A 24,695-nucleotide genomic window follows, 5' to 3' on the forward strand; every position below is an offset into this window, starting at 1 on the left:
TAAAGTTTTAATTGAGTTTTAAAAATATTCTATTAAAAATTTAATTGATTCAATAAATTTTTAATTGAGACAAAAATTAATAGTATCAATTAATTTTTTAATTGACTTTCAATTATTATTTTAATTAACTTTCAATTAATATTTTAATTGACTTTCAATTATTTTGTTTTTAATTGATACTATCATTTCTGTGATTGAAGACATTTCAACTAAAAAATTAATTGGATCAATTAATTTCGTGATTGAAGACAAAAAATATTTCTATTTGTGTGTATCCAAACCTATAATATTTCACCAAGAATATTTAATTGGGTTATAAATTATTACCGCAAATAAACTCAAATCTATTCTATTCTGACTGATTTTAAATTAATTGAAACGTATAATACTCAGGGGTTTTAAAGTATATATAAACTATTTTTCTAAGATATTTCTAAATATAACAAATCAAAACTATTCATGGTTTTAAGTCATTCTTTATTACACTTTATTAATAGTATCAATTAATTTTTTAATTGACTTTCAATTAATATTTTAATTAACTTTCAATTAATATTTTAATTGACTTTCAATTATTTTGTTTTTAATTGATACTATCATTTCTGTGATTGACGACATTTCAAAAATTAATTGGATCAATTAATTTCGTGATTGAAGACAAAAAATATTTCTATTTGTGTGTATCCAAACCTATAATATTTCACCAAGAATATTTAATTGGGGTTATAAATTATTACCGCAAATAAACTCAAATCTCTTCTATTCTGACTGATTTTAAATTAATTGAAACGTATAATGCTTAGGTGTTTTTAAAGTATATATAAACTATTTTTCTAAGATATTTCTAAATATAACAAATCAAAACTATTCATGGTTTTAAGTCATTCTTTATTACACAATCACTTTTTTGTTGACTTAACGTAGGAGAAAATTACATATACTTAAAAACACAATAATAGCGTTCATACAGGCAGGCAGCTTATGGCTAATTAAACAAAACGGAATAAGTAAATTATAGCTGCTCACTTTTTAATCATTATTGGAGTTTTCTGGGAATTGTTTTTGTTTTGTGGCATAATACTTAAAAAATGGAGTTGCTACAATTTTCTTCTTCATAATACAGATTAGTTGTAAGTTTTCTTTTGTTTTTTTTTTTTTCAATTCAAATAATATGAAATATAACTAAAATTTACAAAGTACTCGTACAATATTTTACAAAAAAAGGAAAAACTTTTTGGGACAGAAGAGGAATATTAAAAATACATAAATAAATAGACGAACATTTAATATATCGAAAGGGATCATAGAAAATAGTGGAATTTCATGGCAAAATTCCAATATCAATTATAATAGATTTCGACTGATTGGATCATTGGAATAAAAAAATCAACAAAAAGGACTAATCGCCTATTAATGTTGGCCAAAATCGACTTTTAACGAAAGAATCTAAAAGTCGACTTTAGATTAAATATGGAATATAAAGTAAATAATTCTACATAGGAAACAATATCACGAAAATATTTCCGAAATATATGTTGATTGCAGTTGAAAACGTAACCAATTAAAAAATTAACTGATACAATTAATTTTGTAATCAAATTAAAAATAAAATCAATTAAGAAAATTACTGAACATTTTTTATTTTTTAATTAACATATTAATTTGTCCAATAAAAATTTTCATTAAATCAAATTTTTTCGTTTTTGAAAAAAAAACATAAAAAAAATTCTTTTCTGAAATATATGCATACTAGAATCATTACATTTGGACTCAAATCCAAAAAGATTCTTTAAAAAACACTACATTTTAGGAACATTACTTCACCTAAAACGTAAAATAAAAAAAAATAATTTTTAAAAAATAAATAATCGATTAACCCCCATTTTCATAAAGCTCCGTTAGTGTTCCGTTAACTAACCAACTTTTAAACCGTATTATAGACGAAGCTGTCATCCTGCCTTTATATTCCATAGGCCAGTTTGGAACTTAACTGACGAAAAAATTTCAGTTAAAGTTAACCGGAGAGAAGATATTTGGAATTTACTTTCTGTTAACTGGCAGTTAAAGCCTAACGGAGCAACATGAAAATGGCCGTAACTCATTTAAAACATTAGTTGTTTTGTGGAAAAAAAATTGAACCAATTAAAAAAATTATTGATAGTGTCAAAAAAAAATCAAGTAATATTTGTAATTTCTAAATAATTCTATGATTTGTACTGTCAATTTCGAGATTAAAGAATTTAGAATTAAAAAAATTATTGGATAAATTAATTTTGTAATTGAATCAGAAATGACCTAATTATCTTAGAAATTATTAAATTAATAAAAATTAAATTGAAAACATTCAAAATAAAAACTACAAAATATATTAAAAGCAATATCTTCAGATAAATAATAATTTAAATTTTTTGTTATTTCACAGGAAAAAAATTGCACGAAAATTTTTCCAATTAAAATCTTAATTGAGCTTAAAAAGTATACAATTAAAAATTTAATTGATTCAACAAAGGTTTTAATTGAAACAAAAATCAATCACAAAAATTAATACTGTCAATTAATTTTTTAATTGGATCAATTAAATTTTTAATTGACACAATAAATTTTTTAATTGATACCATCATTTTTGTGATTGAAGACATTTCAATTAAAAATTAATTGGACCAATTAATTTCGTGATTGAATCAGATGTTTTTGTGTTATTTTATTATGCAATACATTGAACTTGCATATATGTATGTGATGCCATGTTCAATTAATTAGGGTTTTCATCTTCTGACCCAAATTTATTCCTTTTTTTTTTGTAAATGTACGCCTAAAAAATCTAAAATTATTATTTAATAAAAGAGATTACATTCACTTTCAGTTTTGTTTTACGTGTTTCCTAACATTTTGGAATAATTATTCAAGATCTAAATTTATCAATTTTATTTTAAATAGTACGTAGCCATTTTGTACGTATGTATCTATCTTTCATCATCTTTTGTTTATGTATAAAGTAATTTAAGAGAGTATTATTGTTGTTGCAGTTTGATGTTTTTCTTTTCTTTTGTTTTGTTATCATTCAGATTGGTAAACATTTTATATTACCTTATTTGTGTGTTCTTGTTGCAATTGGATTTATATATATGTATGTATATATAGGTTGTCTAATTAATTTTAGCATTACTAGTAGCTGTTGAGGCGGCAGCCGCTACACTCGGAGCAGCACCTGTTATCGAACCCAAACGTGATAATGATGGTTCACGTTTTGGTGGTACGATAGGCTTGTTGGGGGGAATGGGTGGTGGAGCACCTCTGGCCCCAGACGGTGGCACTGTGACTGGTGGTACCGCTATGGGGACCGGATGCGGTGAAGGAGCTTGATCAAGTGAGTGGCCGGCCGCAGCAGCAGCTGCTAAAGCTGAATATTTACCACCGGGAGCCCTTTGTATTGTTGCCGTTGGTTGCATTTTAGGTGGTGATGGCGATGGTGGGGCCGCTCCAATCGATGGCGAGGAAGCAGGATTCAAATTTAACGGTGATGGTATAACATTCTCTGTTGTGGCCACTATTGTTGATGCTTGTTGAGAGACTGGTGTGGCGGCCATTTGAGGTAATGGTGCTATAGTAGGAGCTGTTGCAACACCCGTACGTAAATTTTGTCCTGGGGCTAGGGATCGAGCAATACCAGTGGTGGGACCTGATACAGGGACACTAGATACTGTAGCCGTGGGTTGTACAATTTTCGCTATATTAACCATAGATGTGGCACATCCATCTTCTGCTACATTAACATTACATAGAGGTGTTTTTTGGGTGTGATTGTTGATGATAGGCGGGGCAAAAAACAAGAAGCAAACAATGGAAACAAATAACAATTAGTGTCATTACATATATAGCCAACGTGGAAGAAGAGATGTTATTGCCACAAAATCGCATCAAATGAGAACAAGAAGAAATACTAGTTATATATATATTAAATGGAATATAGAGCTCGACCGAAACGCGAAACAATGCAGCATGGAAATACACTAACTAAAGCCTGATAAAAATAAATTGACGTATATTATGCGGACATGGACATGACAAATGGACTTGGTGTAGGATTATTAATAATAATTATTGCATCAAGGATTCTAGGTGTATCTAAGGGGCATGGTGATACATGTGAAGGGGTATTTAACAGTCGATATTGTATTAATCGACTATTTTTTTTATTTTGTTCGTGGTCTTTAAAATTCAACTATAGGATTAATCGACTTTTCCCAAATTAAACCATACTACAATTGGCATTTTTTTAAGAGACTTTGAGTGGTGTTACATATAGCTTTACTACATATAATTGTACTGATATCCATGAAGGACAAAATTCGTACTTGGATAATGGGTTATATTGGAGCTACATCGGATTAAAACCCAAACGGCTTGCCACAGAGTGTTAGGCACTATTTTAGGGAAGAATTACAAGCACGGTTGCCACTAGAGCCACAAATAATCTACCAAAATTTGGGGTGAAAATTTTATTTGGTCAAATTTTTATTTCTATAGAAAATTTTGTCAAAATTTTATTTCTATAGAACATTTTGTCAAAATTTTATTTCTATAGAAAATTTTGTCCAAATTTTATTTCTATCGAAAATTTTGTCAAAATTTTATTTCTATAGAAAATTGTGTCAAAATTTTATTTCTATAGAAAATTTTGTCAAAATTTTATTTCTATAGAAAATTTTGTCAAAATTGTATTTCTATAGCAAATTTTGTCAAAATTTTATTTCTATAGAAAATTTTGTCAAAATTTTATTTCTATAGAAAATTTTGTCAAAATTTTATCAACATTTTATTTCTATAAAAAATTTTGTCAAAATTTTATTTCTATAGAAAATGTTGTCAAAATTTTATTTCTATAGTCAAAAATTTTGTCAAAAATGTATTTCTCCTTTTTGCAAAATCTACCACAACATAAAGAATTCTACCAATCTACCAAACAGTAAAAAATCTACCATTTTTGGTAGAATTCTACCAACTATGGCAACCGTGATTACAAGCCCAAAATATATCTACATTGCCGTGGAAGTTTATAACATTTGTAAAATTTCTAGGGGTTTGTTAGTCTGAGATTCAAACTATGAACATCTACACCCATGGTCAATCAATTTAGTTATTGAAATACGAACTTCTTTTGCCTAATTATTAATTTATTTATTTATTTTTGCCTAAGTTTTTGACGCTCAAAAAATAAAACTTGATCGGGTATCCTATATGAAATTAAAAATTGTTTTTATTTATAACAGACAGACGGTAATCAACTCAAAATTGAAATTTTCAAAAAAGTTAGAATCAAAATTCCACATTTGCAATATGATTTATGTTATATTTGGAATTTAAATTTTTAAGAATGCTCGTGTTTTAGATTTTGTGATCATGGATCAGCCCATTTTTATTTACCTAAAGATTTTTGTTTTAAATCAAAACTCAAATACTCAATTTTGGAAAATGATTATATCTTGTATTAAATGTTGAGTTTGAACAAATCTGAAAATGCCTATGCCACTATATTTCCATTCCAAATCGTATATGTTTGTTAAAATCATACTTTAAATTTACTATGGTAATAAAGACATGACAAATTCGGTCGAACTCTAATGTTAATTTTTATGACTATAGTTCGAAAAAGAATATATAAAATGACATTTGTTTTTTCCTTTACAATCAAACGAATAACACAAAATTTGTAAATGATTTTTTAAGAAGTGCCATTTTCTGTTAATACAAAATATATTTATTTTAAAATAAAAAAATTTAAAAGGAAAAAATTAAAAGAAAAAAACAAAAATAAAAAGAGAATATACTAAAAGTGCTGGTGAATTTTAGAATGATAACAAGACATAGAGAGTTATGCGACAAAGATTTAAACTGACAAAGAGGTAGGGTAAAAACTAATGAAATGAAGAAGAAAATCAAAAAAATCACCTTGTTTTTTATACATTTTTCAGATATCTTTGATTTTTGGTATATTTTGTAGAGATAGATTGGTTTAAATTGTTTTGGGTTTGGTTTTTGGCAATTTTAAGTTTTGATGGTCAAGGAGTTGGTTTGTATTTTTGATTTAAGGAAAAAAAGAAGGTGAAGAAGCATAAGAAGGAATTTGTAATTAAGTTGTTTTATTTAATTTGGCTTTTTTTGGTTTGGTTATAATAGAACTTTCTCAAGTAGTATTTGTTATTTTATAATTTGTTTTTTGTTAACAAAATATTTCTGTATCAAAGAAAATTAAAAAGTTTCAAATTAAATTAAATAAGTTTACTCCAAAGCTTTAAATATTTAAATATTCATAGACTTTATCTAATACATAAGTTAAGAAAATAAAAACAACAAAAACAATTTCAAACTCTTAACTTACCACTAAAAGCTCTTGACTTGGCTGCCGTACTGCCAGCAGCTAAAGCAGCAGCGTTTTGTTGTAGTTGTTGTTGATGCTTTTTCAAAGTTTCATTTTCGGCTCGTAATGCTATTAGCTCTTGTTCCAATTCTTTGACTCTTTAGTAAAATAATAAGAGAGATTTAGAAATTTTGCTTGTAAGATTAAATTTGATAACCACCTTAGCTCTTCTTTTGCTAAACTTGATTTTAGCACTTTACGTTCCTGGTCAAAAGCTGCTTGCTGCTTTTCTAAATCTTCTTCCATGCGCAAAGATTTTTTACTTTCTTCCTCTAGTCCTTCAGCTATAGTATCGGAACGTTGCTTTTCTTCAGCTAATATTTGAGCAAGATCCTCTGAACGTTTTCCTGATTATAAGAAGTGAGTAAGTCATATTTTGTCTTAAAGACGAGGTCTTACAAATTAAATTTCAAAGTGGAACTTAGTATAGATTGTATGTAAGGACAACCCATACAATCTTGTAGGCCAACGCATAAATACACAAAATTTTTATAATATCGATGCCAAAAGTCCAAATGGCGTGTCACACAATGTGAGAAACTACTTGGAGAAGTTTGAAGCACTCAAAAATTTCATCAGTATTACTGAGGTAACCATTGCACCACCCTGGACATTTCAGCCATATCGATTAATATTTTGAGTTTTAACTCGTTAGAGTGATACTGACCGCTATGCTCTCAAACAATCTTAAAAGCACATTTCCCAGTCATCGATTAAGATGATTCCGATTCCAGCCCGGCAGTAAAAATGTCCGTTGTCATTGAGTTACGAATACATTCGCGCCGCATCCATTAATAAGAGAGAAATTCTTATCTTGAAGTATTAGCATGGAGTAGCAAGCCCGCTTTGCATACAAAGATTCAGGGGTCAATCTCAGTTTCAGCTAAACACCAAAAAGTTTTTCAGTGGTGGATTTTCCCCTGTCTGTAATGCTGGTGACATTGCTGAGGGTTTCAATCCTCTCTAAGCGGTTGCAGCAACTTTGGATTCGGCTATAAAATCTATCTTGTCATTGAGCGTAATAAAGAATCGGGCAGCACTCATTGATAAGAGAGTAGTTGACCACTTGTGGTATCCCAATGGACTGAATAGTCTAACTGAGCTTAAAATAACGGGCTGCCACAATACCTAAGCTAAGCTAACCCAACATGGAGTAGATAACCCAATTTTGACTATAACACTTAAATAACCATAATTTAACAACGATTTTTAAATTGTTAGAAGTATCCCGCCTGTAAACAAATTGTGATGATTGATCTTTGTAAACAAATTGTGGTGATTGATCTTTGCTGAAAAAACATACATAGCATAGCCTTCCATATCTAAACTCGCACTCGGTGGCTTATTTTGTGCCATATTTGAAAAATGAAGTCAATATGAGTATAATAGTATCACATTTAGCAAATATGCCGATTCATATTAGAGATCTATATATATGATCTATATCTTCAGATTTTGCGGGTCCAAAGGGATTCGGCCGGACCAAAACACCTTTGGTGCGTAATTTCGTGGGTTTTGGGGGGAAAATTGTCCTAATTCTTGTGAACACAAAAGGGATTAATAAATTTACTCGAAAAATGATTTAATACAATGTTGGGTCCAGGATTTAACACAATGTTGGATCATCGGTGGGCCTTTTATATATAGATCAAATTTTGTATATGTTTTTGAGCTTAAAGAATTTTAAAACAATTTACCATGAAATGAGTAATAATTAATAAATTAAACTTAATGTTCATTTAAATCTTTATAATCTTTAATCAACTTACCCTCTTCAATGTACTTCATCATAATCTTCTTTCGTTCTGCTATCAACAACAGTACTATCTGTTTTTGGCGATTTCTTTCGAATTCCAATGTTTCTTGAAGCTTCTTCAATTCTTTATCCAATTTCTTAACCTGAGCCCTTTCTTCCTCCAATTCTTGCCTTAGTTTTGTACGTTCCATTTCCAGGCCATATGTAATATCATCACCCTGGGCTGTATCATGTTCATGTTTTCGTTTTTCCTCTTCCAATTCTTGTAGCATACGTTGATTATTCTCCAACGATTCCGTAAGAATATTCACCATACGCAAATGTGTGGCCCTCTGTTTGTTAACCATCTGATATTGTTGCTCCATTTGTTGTTCAATTATTTGACGTACTTCCATTTCGGCTTGGGCAGCCTGTGTGGATGACTCCCTTGATATTAGATTACCTGATAATGCGACTTTGTCGCGGAATATTGCGGCATGAGGATCATTCGGTTGCAGCCTCTTAGTTTTCAATTGTGAGATGTATTGTTTTACACGTTCATTGCGTAATGCCGCAATTACTACGTCGCGGGCTTGTAATTCTCCCTCCAGATAGTATAGCATTTTTACCAATTCACTATGAGGTATCTCAGTGCGACCGGGAAGTCCCCCGCTTAAACCCGGCTTCATGGTCTGAAATTCATGGGCAGCACTTACAGTACCACCAGCACTGGAGTTACCCAATCCTCCAGAGCCTCCCGGCAATCCATTGTCTAGGGAGTGGTCTCCTCCTCCTATAAATCTCGCTGTACCACTGTTCTCCGAAGCGAACGGATCATTTGCATTTTGTTCCATTCCGACACGAATAAAACAATTAAAATGATCCTTTTGAAGACTCGGTCTGGCTATTAACCAATTACATGAATCTGGTCGTATCTCTGAATACCCTCGACGGTTGTCGTCGGTCGGTTTTTTTCTTCTTTCTTCTTCCTTGTCTGAAAATGTGTCTGTGTGTTTACTCTACGTCTATGTGTAACCCAGTGATGTGAAGTGATGCAAAAAATATCTGCACCAAAATGCACAGGAACAATAACAAAAATTTGCACAACTCAAAAACAAATTATTTTTACCACTAGAGGTAATCGCTTTTTTATTTTCAACGAGCCAGCTTTTTTCGCAGCTCGTTGATTCCACTTTTATTTTTTCCTGTCTCTTATTTTTATTTATCCCGTGTAATCGAATGGTATATGGATTATCGATATGCTCTGCCTTTGGAATTTTATCCATAAAATTTACGATATCGATTATTAGCGATTACAAAGTAGGCATATGTTTTCGACAGGGTTACACAAAATATATAGGGTTGCCAGGCTTTCACATCAAGTTTACCGGCAAGTTCGGTTTTTCACCAAAATTTTATTTTGGTTTATGCGCTTTACAGACTATCAGTTATTCCGGACGACAGTGCTCGTGTCGAACATATTCCATATATTGTGCACATTATAAGTTAAGTCCGAAGGCATAATCGATACTGCTGAATATTTATGGTATCGATAACACATTTACCGATTATTTAGTCATCGCCGACAAGTCGTATCGATCCGACACACTGTAAGATTCTTTACAAACACCGACATTCCGTCCGGAATAACTGATAATCTGTAAAGCGCATTATAGGTGAGTACTACGTTCGGTCAAGGCATATTAAAGAGGTAAAGTCATGCAATCAGGTGACTAATATCGACATTCATCTTGTCAAAGGCTTTGTTTACGTTTAGTATTCAACAATGTTGATGTTTTATTTATGTATTCAACAATACAACAACACTACACATACACAAACACAACAACACTACACATACAAACAAAACTTGAGTGATCTGCCATTTTAGTTTGACATTATTAATATCATGGGGGGGGGGGGGGGGTACACACGCTTGCTCGTGACTTTACCTTTAATTAATATGCCTTGACGTTCGGTTTTCGAGTTGAAAATCACTTTATTTTCGCGATTACTTTTTTTGAAATAGTCAAAATTATAAATGAAAACAAACATATTCCTATAATGTCTTGCCAAAATTTAGATGAACAAGAAACTGTGAATCAATTGAGTTAGTTTATCTGCTTTATATTGAACTGTTCTAATAAAGTAACCACGAAAATTTCAACTCGAAAAGCGAACATAGTACTTACCTTATGCTAGAGGTGTGCACGTGAAACGAAATTGTCTTGACTCATGAAAATGTTCGTGACCCTGCCAACATTTTTGGAATTTGACGACACTTCTGAGAATCTCCACCACGTCGAAAACAATCGTATACGATATCAAAAACTCGTCGGAAAAGCGCCGTCACTATTGAGAAGTTGTACCACGCAAAAGTTACTACAAAAAGTTTCGCATGAGTGCAATTATTAGGTGCCTTTATAGATCAATTTAGAACGACGCCAATAAGGGACCCTCCAAACAATCCGAAAAAGTGCATTTTAAGATAGTTGTAAAAGAATCATTGTGGTCGAGTAAAACACGTTTGTTTAGATATTTATTAATTTGTGTAAACATTTACAAATTCTTAAAAATATAACATTTATACCACTATCACATTACATTTTAAATAATTTTTGGCATTAATGATGATGTTGAGTTACAAGTAGCGAGTTACATGTTGCAGCGTCTATCAACTAGTGTTTTTATTTGATGGAAGCAGCATGTCTGTAAAATATCTGAAAAACAATCACTTTATTCCATTTGGAAAATCACCAAATTGTTCACCAATATACCTTTAACAATTTTAAGCGTATAATCTATGTTTTCAGAACTTTATTTTCGTTTTTATTTAATTAAATATAACAAGCTGGTTGCGCTTGGCGTTTCACAAAAAATAAAATCGTAGTAGGGATGGCAAAATACTTTCATGTACTTTTTGATGTACCTTTTCATGATGGTTGAAGTGACATTTACGAGTCTGTGGTAACGATGAGGATGAAATGGAACTTTGAAATGCTGGCAGGGGATTCACGCGTAATGAATTTCGGAAAAATACGCTCACGAAAATATTCTCGCCCATTGACATAAAACGCTTACGAATTGAATTCATTTACAATTTTAGTGGCACCTTGGATATTAAGAATTTGCTCATGTTTTCGGACAGATCGATAAGGTAAATTACTCCTAAAATTATTCGTGAGTCACGACATTTTCTTGCATGAGTACAAGTTTTCTTTTCGTGAGTCCTACCAAACAATATCGTGCGTGAGCTTGCGTGAGTAAAATTTATTGGCCACATTATTTATTCGATTATTTAGTCATCGCCGACAATTCGTATCGATTGGAAACACTGTAATGCGCTTTACAGAGTATCAGTGATTCCGGACGACAGTGCTCGTGTCGAACATATCCCATGTATTGTGCACATTATAAGTTAAGTCCGAAGGCATAATCGATACTGCTGCATGTTTATGGGATCGATAACACATTTACCGATTATTCAGTCATCGCCGACAAGTCGTATCGATCCGACACTGTAAGATTCACCGACATTCCGTCCGGAATAACTGATAGTCTGTAAAGTGCATAAAACAATGTTGGCAGCTAGCTTGTATTTCTCTTGAAATGTATATCTATGAACTGAAGATTTCGTGCGAAATCTTCGACATTATTGTACAAATAAAACTACTTTATCAGCAACGTGTAATACTACGTATAGACTATGCTCGAAATTTCGCTTTTCCAAGAGTTGATGATTGATTTTCCATACGAATGTGAAGCAAAAAACTACAAATTCCAGCATGGTGTGAAGGTAGTGTAATCTATGTACGTGTGTTCGCTTGCCGCCAGATGCTAAGGATGTGATTACACATTTCTAAAGCATCTATACATATGGCCGTTGAACGCTTTAATTTAAGTTTCACCATCAGCTGTTAGCGGCTGGGGTTGACAGCAATGTGACGTTAAAACGTTTGTTTTCCCTTGATTTACATTGACTGCTGGCCATATATTTGCGAGTAATTTAAAAACTGGAAATTATATTCTGGAACATCCACAATAACTTATTGCAATGGCATTAACACTGGCGCCTTCTATTACAATGGAAATTGAATTTGTGAGTATGTCTTTATTAAGCAAAGTGTACATGTACTGATTGCTTCCCAACAAATTTCATCCATCAGCCTGATGAAGATGTTCCCTACGAGGAGGAAATTCTACGTAATGCTTACTCTGTGAAACATTGGTTGCGTTACATAGACCACAAATCACGGGCACCTAACAATGCCGTAAATATTGTCTATGAAAGAGCTTTGAAAGAATTGCCCGGAAGTTATAAAATCTGGTATAATTATCTGCGAACTCGTAGGAAGCAGGTGCGCGGGAAATGTATTACAGATCCCATGTATGAGGAAGTCAATAATACATTTGAAAGAGCTCTTGTGTTTATGCATAAAATGCCACGTATTTGGATGGATTATGGTACATTCATGACGGGTCAATGTAAAATAACGAGGACCAGACATGTTTTTGATAGAGCTTTACGTGCTCTACCGGTGACCCAGCATCATCGTATATGGCCATTATATTTGAAGTTTGTTAAGAAATATGATATTCCTGAAACGGGAGTGAGAGTTTTCCGCCGCTATTTGAAATTGGCCCCCGATGATGCAGAAGAGTACATTGAATATTTGTTAAGTGTTAATCGTTTAGATGATGCTGCCCAGCAATTGGCCAGTATTGTGGATAATGAACATTTTGCTTCAAAGCATGGCAAGTCCAGTCATCAGTTATGGACAGAATTATGTGAATTGATATCGAAAAATCCCGATAAAGTTCATTCGTTGAATGTCGATGCCATCATCAGGGGTGGTCTAAGGAGGTAAACACTGATAATAATTGGGGAAATATTCAATTAGTTTTATTGTAATTGTCTCCAATTTTTTTTTAGATATACTGATCAGTTGGGTCATCTTTGGAACTGCTTGGCGGATTATTATGTTCGTTCCGGTCTATTCGATCGCGCCCGAGATATCTATGAGGAAGCCATTCAAACTGTGCGTACTGTTCGTGATTTTACTCAGGTCTTTGACGAATATGCCCAATTTGAAGAACTTTCTCTTAATAAGCGAATGGAAATGGTGGCAAATGATCCTGATGCCACCGAAGAGGATGACATTGATGTTGAATTGCGTTTGGCACGCTTCGAGCATTTAATGGACCGACGTTTGCTTCTATTGAATTCTGTGCTCCTAAGACAAAATCCCCATAATGTGCATGAATGGCATAAGCGCGTTAAACTTTACGAGGATAAACCTCATGAAATCATCAATACTTATACAGAAGCTGTGCAGACTGTACAACCCAAATTGGCAGTTGGAAAATTGCACACCCTATGGGTAGAGTTTGCCAAGTTTTACGAATCGAATAATCAATTAGATGATGCTCGAGTGGTTTTCGAAAGAGCCACTGAAGTCGAATATGTAAAAGTGGAAGATTTGGCAAGTGTCTGGTGCGAGTGGGCTGAAATGGAAATACGCCAGGAAAATTTCGAAGAAGCTCTGAAGCTCATGCAAAAGGCCACCGTAATGCCAAAACGAAAAGTGGCCTATCATGATGATACAGAAACTGTACAAATGCGTCTCTATAAATCCTTAAAGGTGTGGTCTTTGTATGCCGATTTGGAGGAATCGTTTGGTACATTCAAAACCTGTAAGGCTGTCTACGATCGTATTATCGATTTGAAGATATGTACTCCACAAATTATCATAAATTATGGCCTGTTCTTGGAAGAACATAACTACTTTGAGGAAGCCTTTAGAGCCTATGAGAAGGGTATATCCTTATTTAAATGGCCCAATGTCTATGATATATGGAATGCATATTTAACGAAATTCCTAAAACGTTACGGTGGCTCCAAGCTAGAAAGAGCCCGTGATTTGTTTGAGCAATGTCTGGAGAATTGTCCTCCTGAACATGCAAAATATTTCTATCTGTTATATGCGAAATTGGAAGAAGAACACGGATTGGCCCGTCATGCCATGGCCGTCTATGATAGAGCTACAAGTGCTGTCAAACCTGAGGAAATGTTTGACATGTATAATATTTTTGTGAAAAAGGCAGCAGAAATTTATGGTTTACCTCGTACACGTGAAATCTACGAGAAGGCCATTGAAAGTTTGCCGGAAGAGAATATGCGTCTTATGTGTGTACGATTTGCTGAAATGGAAACAAAATTGGGTGAAGTTGATAGAGCTCGAGCTATATATGCCCATTGTTCTCAGGTAAGTTGGTGGAGGGTGAAAAAAGGCATTTATAACAAAAATTACTATGACTAGGTTAAGGTGTCAGACCGATTTAGTTTCAGCCTCACTTAGGCTATTCAATCCATTGTGATACTATGACTAATGACTCCTGTATGTCAAAATCGAAACTACATTAAAAACAAAAGTTATATACCGGAGTACAAGCTTTTAAAAACCAAACCCACAAAGCCTATAATATAGACCGTGTTATATCCAAATATCTGCCATAGAACTGTGAAATAGATAAATGAATCGTTTTATATAGCAAATAATTGGAAAAGTATTGCCCATGTTGACATTTTGTAACATTATTGGGTTGACCTAGTCTATCTAAAATCCTATTATAGAAAAATTAGATTCGTGAATCGATATACATACATTCACGGACGCGTCATGGTCTCAGTTATAGCCCATAATCCCATATTTAAACACTTCGTCAGGTTGTTTAAAATATTGTACAAGACCCATTATGCTTTATCCTTAGTTCGGTACTTATCGTATCGGCGATCACTGTGCTAAAAAAATTGTAATGATTTCCATTAAAATGTGATTTCCTCCACACGTAGTAGTGTTGGTTACTCTAAAGTTTTTCAAATATCCGATGTTTAATCACATCACTTCTTTTCCTTATTTGCATTTCAGGTTTGTGATCCTCGTATTACAGCAGATTTCTGGCAAACTTGGAAAGAGTTTGAAGTCCGTCATGGCAATGAAGATACCATGCGTGAGATGTTACGTATCAAACGCTCTGTACAGGCCACTTATAATACTCAAGTTAATATGATGGCTGCTCAGTTTATGACTTCAGGCAATACAGCAGCAGATGCTGCTGGTTCCGATGCTATGCGGCAATTGGATGCTAAAGCATCCGCCGCTAGCCAACAAGGAAATATGGCACCACCACCAGCACCGCCAGCTAAAGCACAAAGTGCCAGCAATATTATGTTTGTACGTGGTGAGACTCAAGGTGGTATGGCCAAGGATAAAGTTGTTAATCCCGATGAGATTGATATCGGTGACAGTGATGAAGAAGACGACGAAGACGATGGAGAAGAGGATGAAAACGGAGGCGATGATGGTGCCCACAATGAGGGGGCTACGCGTAAAGATGATAACGATCTGATTATGAAGAAATTGAGAATTGAACAAAAGTCAATACCATCCAAAGTGTTTGGTGGCCTAAAGACAAAAACAAATGATGATGAGGACGATGATTGAAAGTGAAAGAAAGGGTAATGATATACATTTCGATGACTGATAACATAGACAAATAAAGAATAAACGCATAAACTTTTTTTTAAGAAAAGGTAAGAGATTTGTTTTTGTTCCACTATAAAAATGGAGTAGTATACTATTTTTGTCAAATGTAGTGAAATTGTTATTGGTTGTAGGGTTGTAACATCTTAGTGGCGGCAATATTGAGCTACAAATTGTCATACTTTTCAGATTTTTGTGCCACATCCGTAAAGAAAACTGTATGTAGTAGGCAAACCGAGTTCTCCCCGGAACTGTTCATTTCAAAAATTGACTTTCAATGAAGTTGAGGTAGGATGAGTGCAGGGTTTATTTTGTTCTCATTTGAAAAAAGCGGTATAAAAGACTGAAATTGAAGCGTTGACCCTGGAACCTCTCATAGGTAAAGCGGTGGATTATCCTTGCTCACTCTAGGGATAATAAAAGGCAAGTCTTACTTTTGCAAAAAAAAACCGAAAGTGCGATGTCTACTTTATTAATGTTAAAAATCCTTTAATGACTTTTGATGTTGATCAAAATTCAATTCACAAAAAAACAACAAACGATGCAAATCTCTTTGGCCGCAGCTCAATGTAATATCAATCTCGAACTAGCATTCATTTTTTTCCATCCAATTGTGGCCGGTTAAAAGATAGTAGTTGATACGACGAGCACAATTCGTTTCTACTGTAGGTCTAAGCTTAAAAATTTGAACAAACAATGGAGCACTATTTCAGCAGGATTGTAAGGGAGAGAGGCAGTACCAACTGCTTACAAAACAATCGAATCAGCGTTGATATTTGTGGGGTATGTCCCGGTTTAGAGCAGCTTCTACATAGCGCTGATATAATGGCTCATTTTAATAGAAATATTGCTCAGAAGTGGTATATAATCTTGAGTATAGCATTGTTGGCGTGAAGGAAAACAGCACTACCTTTCATGTATCTATACTGCATGAATTGGTTGCAATAACGTAAACGAATGATCATAAACTAGTTTGATTACTCGTTTACGTTATTGCCATCGATTCATGCAGTGTGGATGTACTGCCTACTTTATTGTATACCAAAAAGCGCAACTAAACTCTTACTGCTGAAGTATTCTTTGCTGGATACGTTTGTAACACATCGAAATATTGTTCTAAGCCCCCATAAAGTATATATATTCTGGGTCGTTGTGAAATTCTAAATCGATCTAACCATGTCCGTCCATCTGTTGAAATCACGCTAACTTCCGAACGAAACAAGCTGCTGAAGTATTTTTTGCTGGATACGTATGTAACACATCGAAATATTGTTCTAAGCACCCATAAAGTATATATATTCTGGGTCGTGGTGAAATTCTAAATCGATCTAACCATGTCCGTCCGTCTGTTGAAATCACGCTAACTTCCGAACGAAACAAGCTATCGACTTGAAATTTGGCATAAGTAGTTGTTATAGATGTAGGTCGGATGGTATTGCAAATGGGCCATATTGGACCACATTTACGTATAGCCCCAATATAAACCGACCCCTAGATTTGGCTTGCGGAGCTTCTAGGAGGAGCAAAATTCATCCGATCCGGTTGAAATTTGGTACGTGGTGTTAGTATATGATCTCTAACAACCATGCAAAAATTGGTCCATATCGGTGCATAATTATATATAGCCCCCATTAAACCGATCCCCAAATTTGACCTCCGAAGCCTCTTGGAGTAGCAAAATACATCCGATCCGATTGAAATTTGGAACGTGGTGTTAGTATATGGTCTCTAACAACCATGCCAAAATTGATCCATATCTGTCTATAGTATATATAGCCGGTCCCCAATCACACAAAAATTGGTCCATATCGGTTCATAATCATGATTGCCACTCGAGCCAAAAATAATCTACCAAAATTTTATTTCTATGGAAAATTTTATTTCTGTATAAAATTTTGTCAAAATTTTATTTATATAGAAAATTTTTTCAAAATTTTATTTCTATCGAAAATTTTATCAAAATTTTATTTCTATAGAAAATGTCAAAATTTTTATTTCAAAAGAATTTTTTCCAAATTTCTATAGACAATTTTGTTAAAATTTTCTTTCTATAGAAAATTTTGTCAAAATTTTATTTCTAAAGAATTTTTTTCAAAATTTTATTTCTATAGAAAATTTTGTCAAAATTTTATTTCTAAAGAAATTTTTTCAAAATTTTATTTCTATAGAAAATTTTGTCAAAATTTTATTTCTATAGAAAATTTGTCAAAATTTTATTTCAATAGAGAATTTTGTCAAACTGAATTATATACGTATTTAATCGGCCTTTTTTTAGTTTTAATATATACCACGTATGGACTAACTTACAATTTAGAAGACGGTGTTTTTAAGATACCTTGCCAAGTAAAGGCCGGCACTCTGTTCGGTTTTCGCGTTGAAACTCCATACAAAACCAAAAAATGCGAAAAACTAGCGAAATGTTTTCCATTTGTGGTACTTTGTTTTTTCGATTTGAAAAACTATTTTTATAGCATGGCGTCATTTGCCATGTGAATTAAGAAATCATTTTTTATTAATTAAAATTATTTTTGTGGGTTTATAACGCAAACACGGATCATATTTTTGTTCCGAAAATATACAAAGGATCAAAGGAGGAGCAGATTAATTGCCCAAGGAAGAATAAAATGTTAATTTTGTAATAGCAAGCAGCAAGCACCAACTTAATTGAATATCGGTTCCTGTTAAATAGCGCTCCCTGTTACCTAAATAAACACCGCTTTCTATGTGCAAAATAATGGTTTCTATAATTTTTTTTTTTTTCGCAAAAATGAACATAGTACCGGCCTTAATTCGATTGTGGATGACAGTCTTTAGAAGAAGTTTCTACGCAATTCATGGTGTACGGCCGTATATACTTGTTTTAATTGAAATTGGTTAAGGTTAGGTTAGGTTAAAAAGAGGATCCAGTTTTCCCAGTCTCATGATGGCAGACATACACATATGGTAAGCCTGTATTCGGGTGGTTGATTATGTTGTGGACTGGTAATCGGAATAGGATCTCGGTGTCTTGGTCCTCCACATGTATGTATAGTAGAGCTCGACCGAAGCGGGTTTTTTTGGCCGAAGCCGATGTTCGTCAAAAAAAGCAATAATCGGCCGAAGCCGATTATTTAAAATATCGATTATTTATTTATTTATTTCTTTAATCAACCAACGCCCTTCTGGACAACATGTTGAGAGAATTCAATCAATAGAGTTCTAGTATTCCAAATAATATTTTCCTCAAATTTGTAATTAAAGAAATTTGGTGTTTTTTAGTTCAATATTAGAATATTTTTTTAAACAAATGCATAAATACAACAACAAAAAAGGCAATTCATTTGATATTATAGTAACAAAACAAGATTTTTAATAATTTTTTACGTATTATTTGTACTGTTACTGTTTATTTGTACTGTTTTGACTGAGACAAATTCTACACTTGGACAATTCAATATCAAATAAATTATTCGGCTTCGGTTAATAGGCCTCTTGAAGCCGATTCGTGGCCGATAATCGATTTTTGGCCGAATGCCGAAGCCGATGCTTCGGTCGAGTTTTAATGCATAGTCACGTCCTCTCCCCATATTTGATTAATCAGTGCAGCAGTTATTTCCCCCTGGTATCTGTTCTATGATCCCATTCTCCCAGGACCATCATACTGGCGTCGGCAGCTATGATCGCTTCTGGTATACGATCATGGATTGTTGTGGCATCCATAATTTTAGTCCTTCTAGTGAATAGGCATAATTCTATTTTCTCCGGCTTAACATTCTGGACCCTGGGTCTTGTCCAGTCGTATGCCATCCTTAGGACCCTTTAATCATGAAAAATGTATACGTGATTAAACTTGATTATTTAGTTGGACTAGAGAGCCACTGTGGTGCAATGTATAAAAGGACCATGCGTTCAATCCCAGTTGCGATCAAACATCAAACAGTTTTTTCAGCAATAATGCTGGTGTGGAACGCCGTTCGGGCTAAAAAAGGAGGCCCCTTGTCATTGAGCTAAACATAGAATCAAGTAGCACTCATTGATAAGAGAAGTTCAACACTAACTTAACCTTCGACAATTTCAATTAATTTTTAATTTATTTAATTAAACATATAATTTACATACATTTATTTATATTATATTTTATTATATTTTCATTGGACATGTATTTTTATTTAATAATAATATTAATTGGAATAATTAATATATTAAATTTGTTTAATTGATTAAAATTTTAATTTAATTGGAAATATTTTGGTCATACTTTATATTTTATTCTGTGTAGTATTTTAATCGAAAAGTTGTAAATTGCAATAATTTTAGTAAGGTAGCTTTAAAATTCAAACATTCTTCAATTTAATGGATTATGAAATATTCTAGCCTGTATGACCCTATCAATCTATTGTCTGTAGCCCCATTATTGTGTTATTTATTCCTGTTTCGAAGAAAACTTTCATGTTTCCTCTTCCTTAGATGTTTGTGTTAACATTCTTTCCTGTTGTTTTCATTCTTCCTAAAACAAAACTTGCCTCTATGTGTACGTGTGCTTTGGTCCCTTTTTTTGGTGGGGAGTTCTTTTTCCGGTCTTGTGTTATAAGTTTTGTGATCTATGTTCACATGTCTCACAAATTAACCTAAATCTCAGCCATAGAAACATGGCGGTTGACATGCATATTATAGTTGCCACTGTCTTTTATAAGCAAGGACATTGTTTTCGGCAAGCGTATGTGAATGTTATGTACTATATGTACAAATGAACTCCATATCGAGTGTGTACAAAATTTTCCCTAAGTATCCATTTGTTCCTTTAAAATATATGGGGGCCCATACATGAGTTGGGTGAGCCCCTTTTGTCGGTGCATGGAATATGCAGCTGATGCTTAAAATCTCTGTACAAGACAAGCCGCAAATTATGCTACAACTGCAACAACTACTCGAACCGATTGGATGAACTTACTGGGTTGGCTACATCATCAGTAGACCAAACCACATAACAAAATATATAGAACTATCTGGGAAGACAATGTTGTTAAAGAGCTGATGTTTCTGCTACTACTCGGCCTCCTTTTTGTTGCTTTTCTTTAGCTTAGCTACTGCTGGTGATAGGGACATGTTAACATTGTAATACATTGTTGCATCACAAGTCTTCTTTATAATGAAAGAAGATAAAAGTTCCGGATAAGAGCAAACAAAAGAGCTGATGGCTGATGGCAGGGAGAGGAATCGAAACAATGAGGTATTAACACAAAAATGGTAAACAACATAGTCTATGTAAACATTTCCAGTGTTTTCTTGGATGAAGGACGATGGAGAATGCAATTCAACATCTCGTACTTACTACATAACTTCATTTGAGGTGGAGCCTTGAGTTGTGTTCGAATTCTTGTTTTGTGCCTTATTCTGGGGGATTTGTTTGCAAATGATGAGGGACAATTTGAGCGATTAAAATGCTTGACACATTACATTAGACTTAAAACTGATATTTGATGCTGTTAAATTGGAATTTATATTTTGAGATATTTCGAAAATGATTCCATGGCATCATGATGTTTTATACATATTCTTCAATAAAGAAGTTGTTTGTAGAACAACTTTGACCATAATTTGTGTCATTTAATTTTGAATCAAAATATGCAAATTGAATGAAGTATGTGCGTCCATTATGTTGGTAAGGTTAAGGAACTATGATGACTTCGTCCACAAAGGTCTTAGAGACAATACAGTACCTCATCAGACCTATAGCAAAATGGGTCAAATATGAGGTGACCATAACGGTGACTAGATTGAAAATTATGGTAGTATGGACCGATATAACGAACAGGATAAATCAAAGCGTATTCTGTATAGCGTTGCTTCTATGGGTTTTGCGTTCTCTAAGCTCACTTCTCTATGTGTCCAAGCTCTGATCGCCATTTCATTTGCCTTTTTGTTTCCTCTTATTCCAGCCTGTTCCGGCACCCATATAATCCTGCCATATTCTGGGTATTCGTTGATAATTCTTTTGCCATCTAATACGGTTCGCGATCGAACCCTAAAGTCTGCTATTGCCTTTATTGTCCTCCGGAAATCTGTGAAAATGTTCTCGTTTAGTATAAATATATCTCTCCAACTAAGAGGTACATTAATTTTCTGTAGAAATAAAATTTTGACAAAATTTTCTATAGAAATAAAATTTTGACAAAATTTTTTATAGAAATAAAATTTTGACAAAAATTTCTATAGAAATAAAATTTTCACAAAATTTTCTATAGAAATAAAATTTTCACAAAATTTTCTATAGAAATAAAAATGTTGACAAAATTTGCTAAAGAAATAAAATTTGACAAAATTTTCTATAGAAATAACATTTTGACAAAATTTTCTATAGAAATAAAATTTTGACAAAATTTTTTATAGAAATAAAATTTTGACAAAATTTTTTATAGAAATAAAATTTTGACAAAATTTTCTACAGAAATAACATTTTGACAAAATTTTCTATAGAAATACAATTTTGACAAAATTTTCTATAAAAATAAAATTTTGACAAAATTTTTTATAGAAATAAAATTTTCACAAAATTTTCTATAGAAATAAAATTTTGACAAAATTTTTTATAGAAATAAAATTTTGACAAAATTTTTTATAGAAATAAAATTTTGACAAAATTTTTTATAGAAATAAAATTTTGACAAAATTTTCTACAGAAATAAAATGTTGACAAAATTTTCTATAGAAATAAAAATTTGACAAAATTTTTTATAGAAATAAAAATTTTGACAAAATTTTCTATAGAAATAAAATTTTGACAAAATTTGCTAAAGAAATAAAATTTGCCAAAATTTTCTATAGAAATAACATTTTTACAAAATTTTCTATGGAAATAAAATGTTGACAAAATTTTCTATAGAAATAAAAATTTGACAAAATTTTTTGTAGAAATAAAAATGTTGACAAAATTTTCTATAGAAATAAAAATTTGACAAAATTTGCTAAAGAAATAAAATTTTTTATAGAAATAAAATTTTGACAAAATTTTTTATAGAAATAAAATTTTGACAAAATTTTCTATAGAAATAAAATGTTGACCAAAATTTTCTATAGAGATACAATTTTGACAAAATTTTCTATAGAAATAAAATTTTGACAAAATTTTTTATAGAAATAAAATTTTGACAAAATTTTCTATAGAAATAAAATTTTGACAAAATTTTCTATATAAATAAAATTTTGACAAAATTTTTTATAGAAATAAAATTTTGACAAAATTTTCTACAGAAATAACATTTTGACAAAATTTTCTACAGAAATACAATTTTGACAAAATTTTCTATAGAAATAAAATTTTGACAAAATTTTCAATAAATTCAATAACTTTAAATATATTTTTAATTACGGTCGTACTATCAAAGTCCATTGCAAGTTCTCCCGTGCACTTTGTTGGTGCAAGCTAAAATCGTTAAAACATTTAAAATTCCACACTTACAATTCCAGGGATATTTTTACACCCAAAAACTTGTCTCTAACTGGATTATAATAGATAATATTGCAATAAATTGAAATGAAGTGGTAAAATAAAAAAATAAAACATTTCTTTAGAAGAAAAAACATTTTTTCATACTAAGCACAAAATTTTGATCTAAGATTTCAAAATAAGATTTTTTTAATTTGATAGATTTTTGGTAAAATTTTTTTCAAATTTTGGCAGATTATTTTTCACACGAGTGGCAACCGTGATAGGATCTCGGTGTCTGGCTCCTCCACAAAAACGCCCAGTCCCATTCTCCTACCTATATCGGTCCATATTTATTAGCCCCCCCATATAAATCGACACCAGATTTGACCCTCGGAGCCTTTTGGTGTAGGAAATACCACGATCGTGTTGAAATTTGGTACGTGATTTTAGTACAGATCCTCTACAAAAATTTGTCCTATCAAAAATTGGTCCAATCGCTCCATAATTACATGCTCCTGGAGGAGCAAAGTTTTAATTGTCAGTATCTTCTCCAAAAATCAATGCAAAAATTGGTCTATATCGGTCCATATTTATCGGCCCATAATTGTATGTAGCACCATATAAACCGATTCCCATATTTGAGATTCTTGAGCATCCTGGAGGAGCAAAGTTCAAATTGTCAGTATATCTTTCCAGCAATCATGCAACAATTGGTTTCTATCGGTCCAAAATTATTAGCCAGATTTGACCCTCGGAGCCTCTTAAAGTAGGAAATACAACGATCTGGTTGAAATTTGGTGCGTGGTTTTAGTACAGATCCTCTACAAAAATTTTTCCTATCAAAAATTGGTCCATTCGGTCCATAATTACAGGCTCCTGGAGGAGCAAAGTTCAAATTGTCAGTATCTTCTCCAAAATTCAATGGAAAAATTGGTCTATATCGGTCCATATTTATTAGCCCACCACCATATAAATCGACCCCAGATTTGACTCGGAGCCTCCTCGAGTAGAAAATCACCCGATCTGGTTGAAATTTGGTACATGATTTTTGTACAGATTGGTCCCATTAAAACTTGGCAAAAATTGGTCCAATCGGTCCATAATTATATATAGTCTAGTTTTTGACGACATTTTTCTATGAGTGTATATGTCTGTTGACATACAAGGTATGTCCAAGGTATTCCTACTAACGCTAGAAACGATCAATACATTCCTACAAATGTATTGATCGTTTCTAGCCCGGCATTTCGAAGCTTCATAACTGCATTAACACTATACTGGTAATCTCAGACATTTCATCTTTGACCAAATAGAAATTTTCGTTGTACTGGCATTAGTTCTTATTGGCGATGTTGTTAACTCGAAATAGTTTTTTCAGCTTCCTCCAACAAGGCCTCCTTCTATATCCTGTTTCCACTATGGAGACAACTGACAAAAATTGCCAAGGCATGCAATGTTTTCATCTCTATGAATTTTGCAATTTCTAAATATTTCCCAGCTATACAGAGGAGATAATTGTAGACCATAAATGGGTGGAAAAAAAAAACAAAACACTAGAACAAAACGAGATATGGAGAACAGCGCACAGCG

At 32.7% G+C, this 24,695-nt stretch overlaps 2 protein-coding genes and 1 long non-coding RNA gene across 4 annotated transcripts; 1 reads left to right on the forward strand and 2 right to left on the reverse strand.

Annotated features, from left to right (window-relative positions):
- Window positions 1–867: 867 nt before the first annotated feature.
- On the reverse strand, window positions 868–9,417 carry Naus (cortactin binding protein N-terminal like nausicaa). 2 transcript variants are annotated; one of them, XM_075313464.1, is made up of 4 exons: window positions 8,188–9,417; window positions 6,579–6,765; window positions 6,380–6,516; window positions 868–3,760 (listed from the first exon to the last, which is right to left on the reverse strand). In XM_075313464.1, exons 1-4 carry the CDS (start codon window positions 9,005–9,007, stop codon window positions 3,147–3,149), a joined length of 1,758 nt encoding a protein of 585 aa, XP_075169579.1. In that variant the 5' UTR covers window positions 9,008–9,417; the 3' UTR covers window positions 868–3,146. The 2 variants fall into 2 exon arrangements, with proteins under 2 accessions (XP_075169579.1, XP_075169578.1); XM_075313463.1 differs by having other exon boundaries at window positions 868–3,763.
- Window positions 9,418–10,659: 1,242 nt separating this feature from the next.
- Window positions 10,660–11,149, reverse strand: LOC142241678 (uncharacterized). The gene is made up of 2 exons (XR_012723755.1): window positions 10,931–11,149; window positions 10,660–10,873 (listed from the first exon to the last, which is right to left on the reverse strand). It is a non-coding gene; the product is annotated as an uncharacterized LOC142241678 (long non-coding RNA).
- Window positions 11,150–12,078: 929 nt separating this feature from the next.
- On the forward strand, window positions 12,079–15,751 carry fand (Pre-mRNA-splicing factor SYF1 fand). The gene is made up of 4 exons (XM_075313462.1): window positions 12,079–12,252; window positions 12,320–13,017; window positions 13,087–14,419; window positions 15,083–15,751. The coding sequence occupies exons 1-4, from the start codon at window positions 12,208–12,210 to the stop codon at window positions 15,656–15,658; spliced, it is 2,652 nt and encodes an 883-aa protein (XP_075169577.1). The 5' UTR covers window positions 12,079–12,207; the 3' UTR covers window positions 15,659–15,751.
- The last annotated feature ends 8,944 nt before the right edge of the window (window positions 15,752–24,695 follow it).

The sequence above is a fragment of the Haematobia irritans genome, chromosome 5, assembly GCF_050003625.1.
Source record: "Haematobia irritans isolate KBUSLIRL chromosome 5, ASM5000362v1, whole genome shotgun sequence".
In the NCBI taxonomy this organism is placed as follows: domain Eukaryota; kingdom Metazoa; phylum Arthropoda; class Insecta; order Diptera; family Muscidae; genus Haematobia; species Haematobia irritans.

Excerpts from the sequence above, each read along its gene's own strand:
- Naus (XM_075313463.1), bottom strand. The coding sequence starts at position 9,007 with ATGGAACAAAATGCAAATGATCCGTTCGCTTCGGAGAACAGTGGTACA. Across the intron at positions 6,517-6,578 it reads TTAGCAAAAGAAGAGCTAAG|AGTCAAAGAATTGGAACAAG; the intron begins GTGGTTATCAAA and ends ATTTTACTAAAG. Across the intron at positions 3,764-6,379 it reads CAAGTCAAGAGCTTTTAGTG|CAGAAGATGGATGTGCCACA; the intron begins GTAAGTTAAGAG and ends ATGTTAATGTAG.
- fand (XM_075313462.1), top strand. The coding sequence starts at position 12,208 with ATGGCATTAACACTGGCGCCTTCTATTACAATGGAAATTGAATTT. Across the intron at positions 12,253-12,319 it reads TTACAATGGAAATTGAATTT|CCTGATGAAGATGTTCCCTA; the intron begins GTGAGTATGTCT and ends TTCATCCATCAG. Across the intron at positions 13,018-13,086 it reads ATCAGGGGTGGTCTAAGGAG|ATATACTGATCAGTTGGGTC; the intron begins GTAAACACTGAT and ends ATTTTTTTTTAG.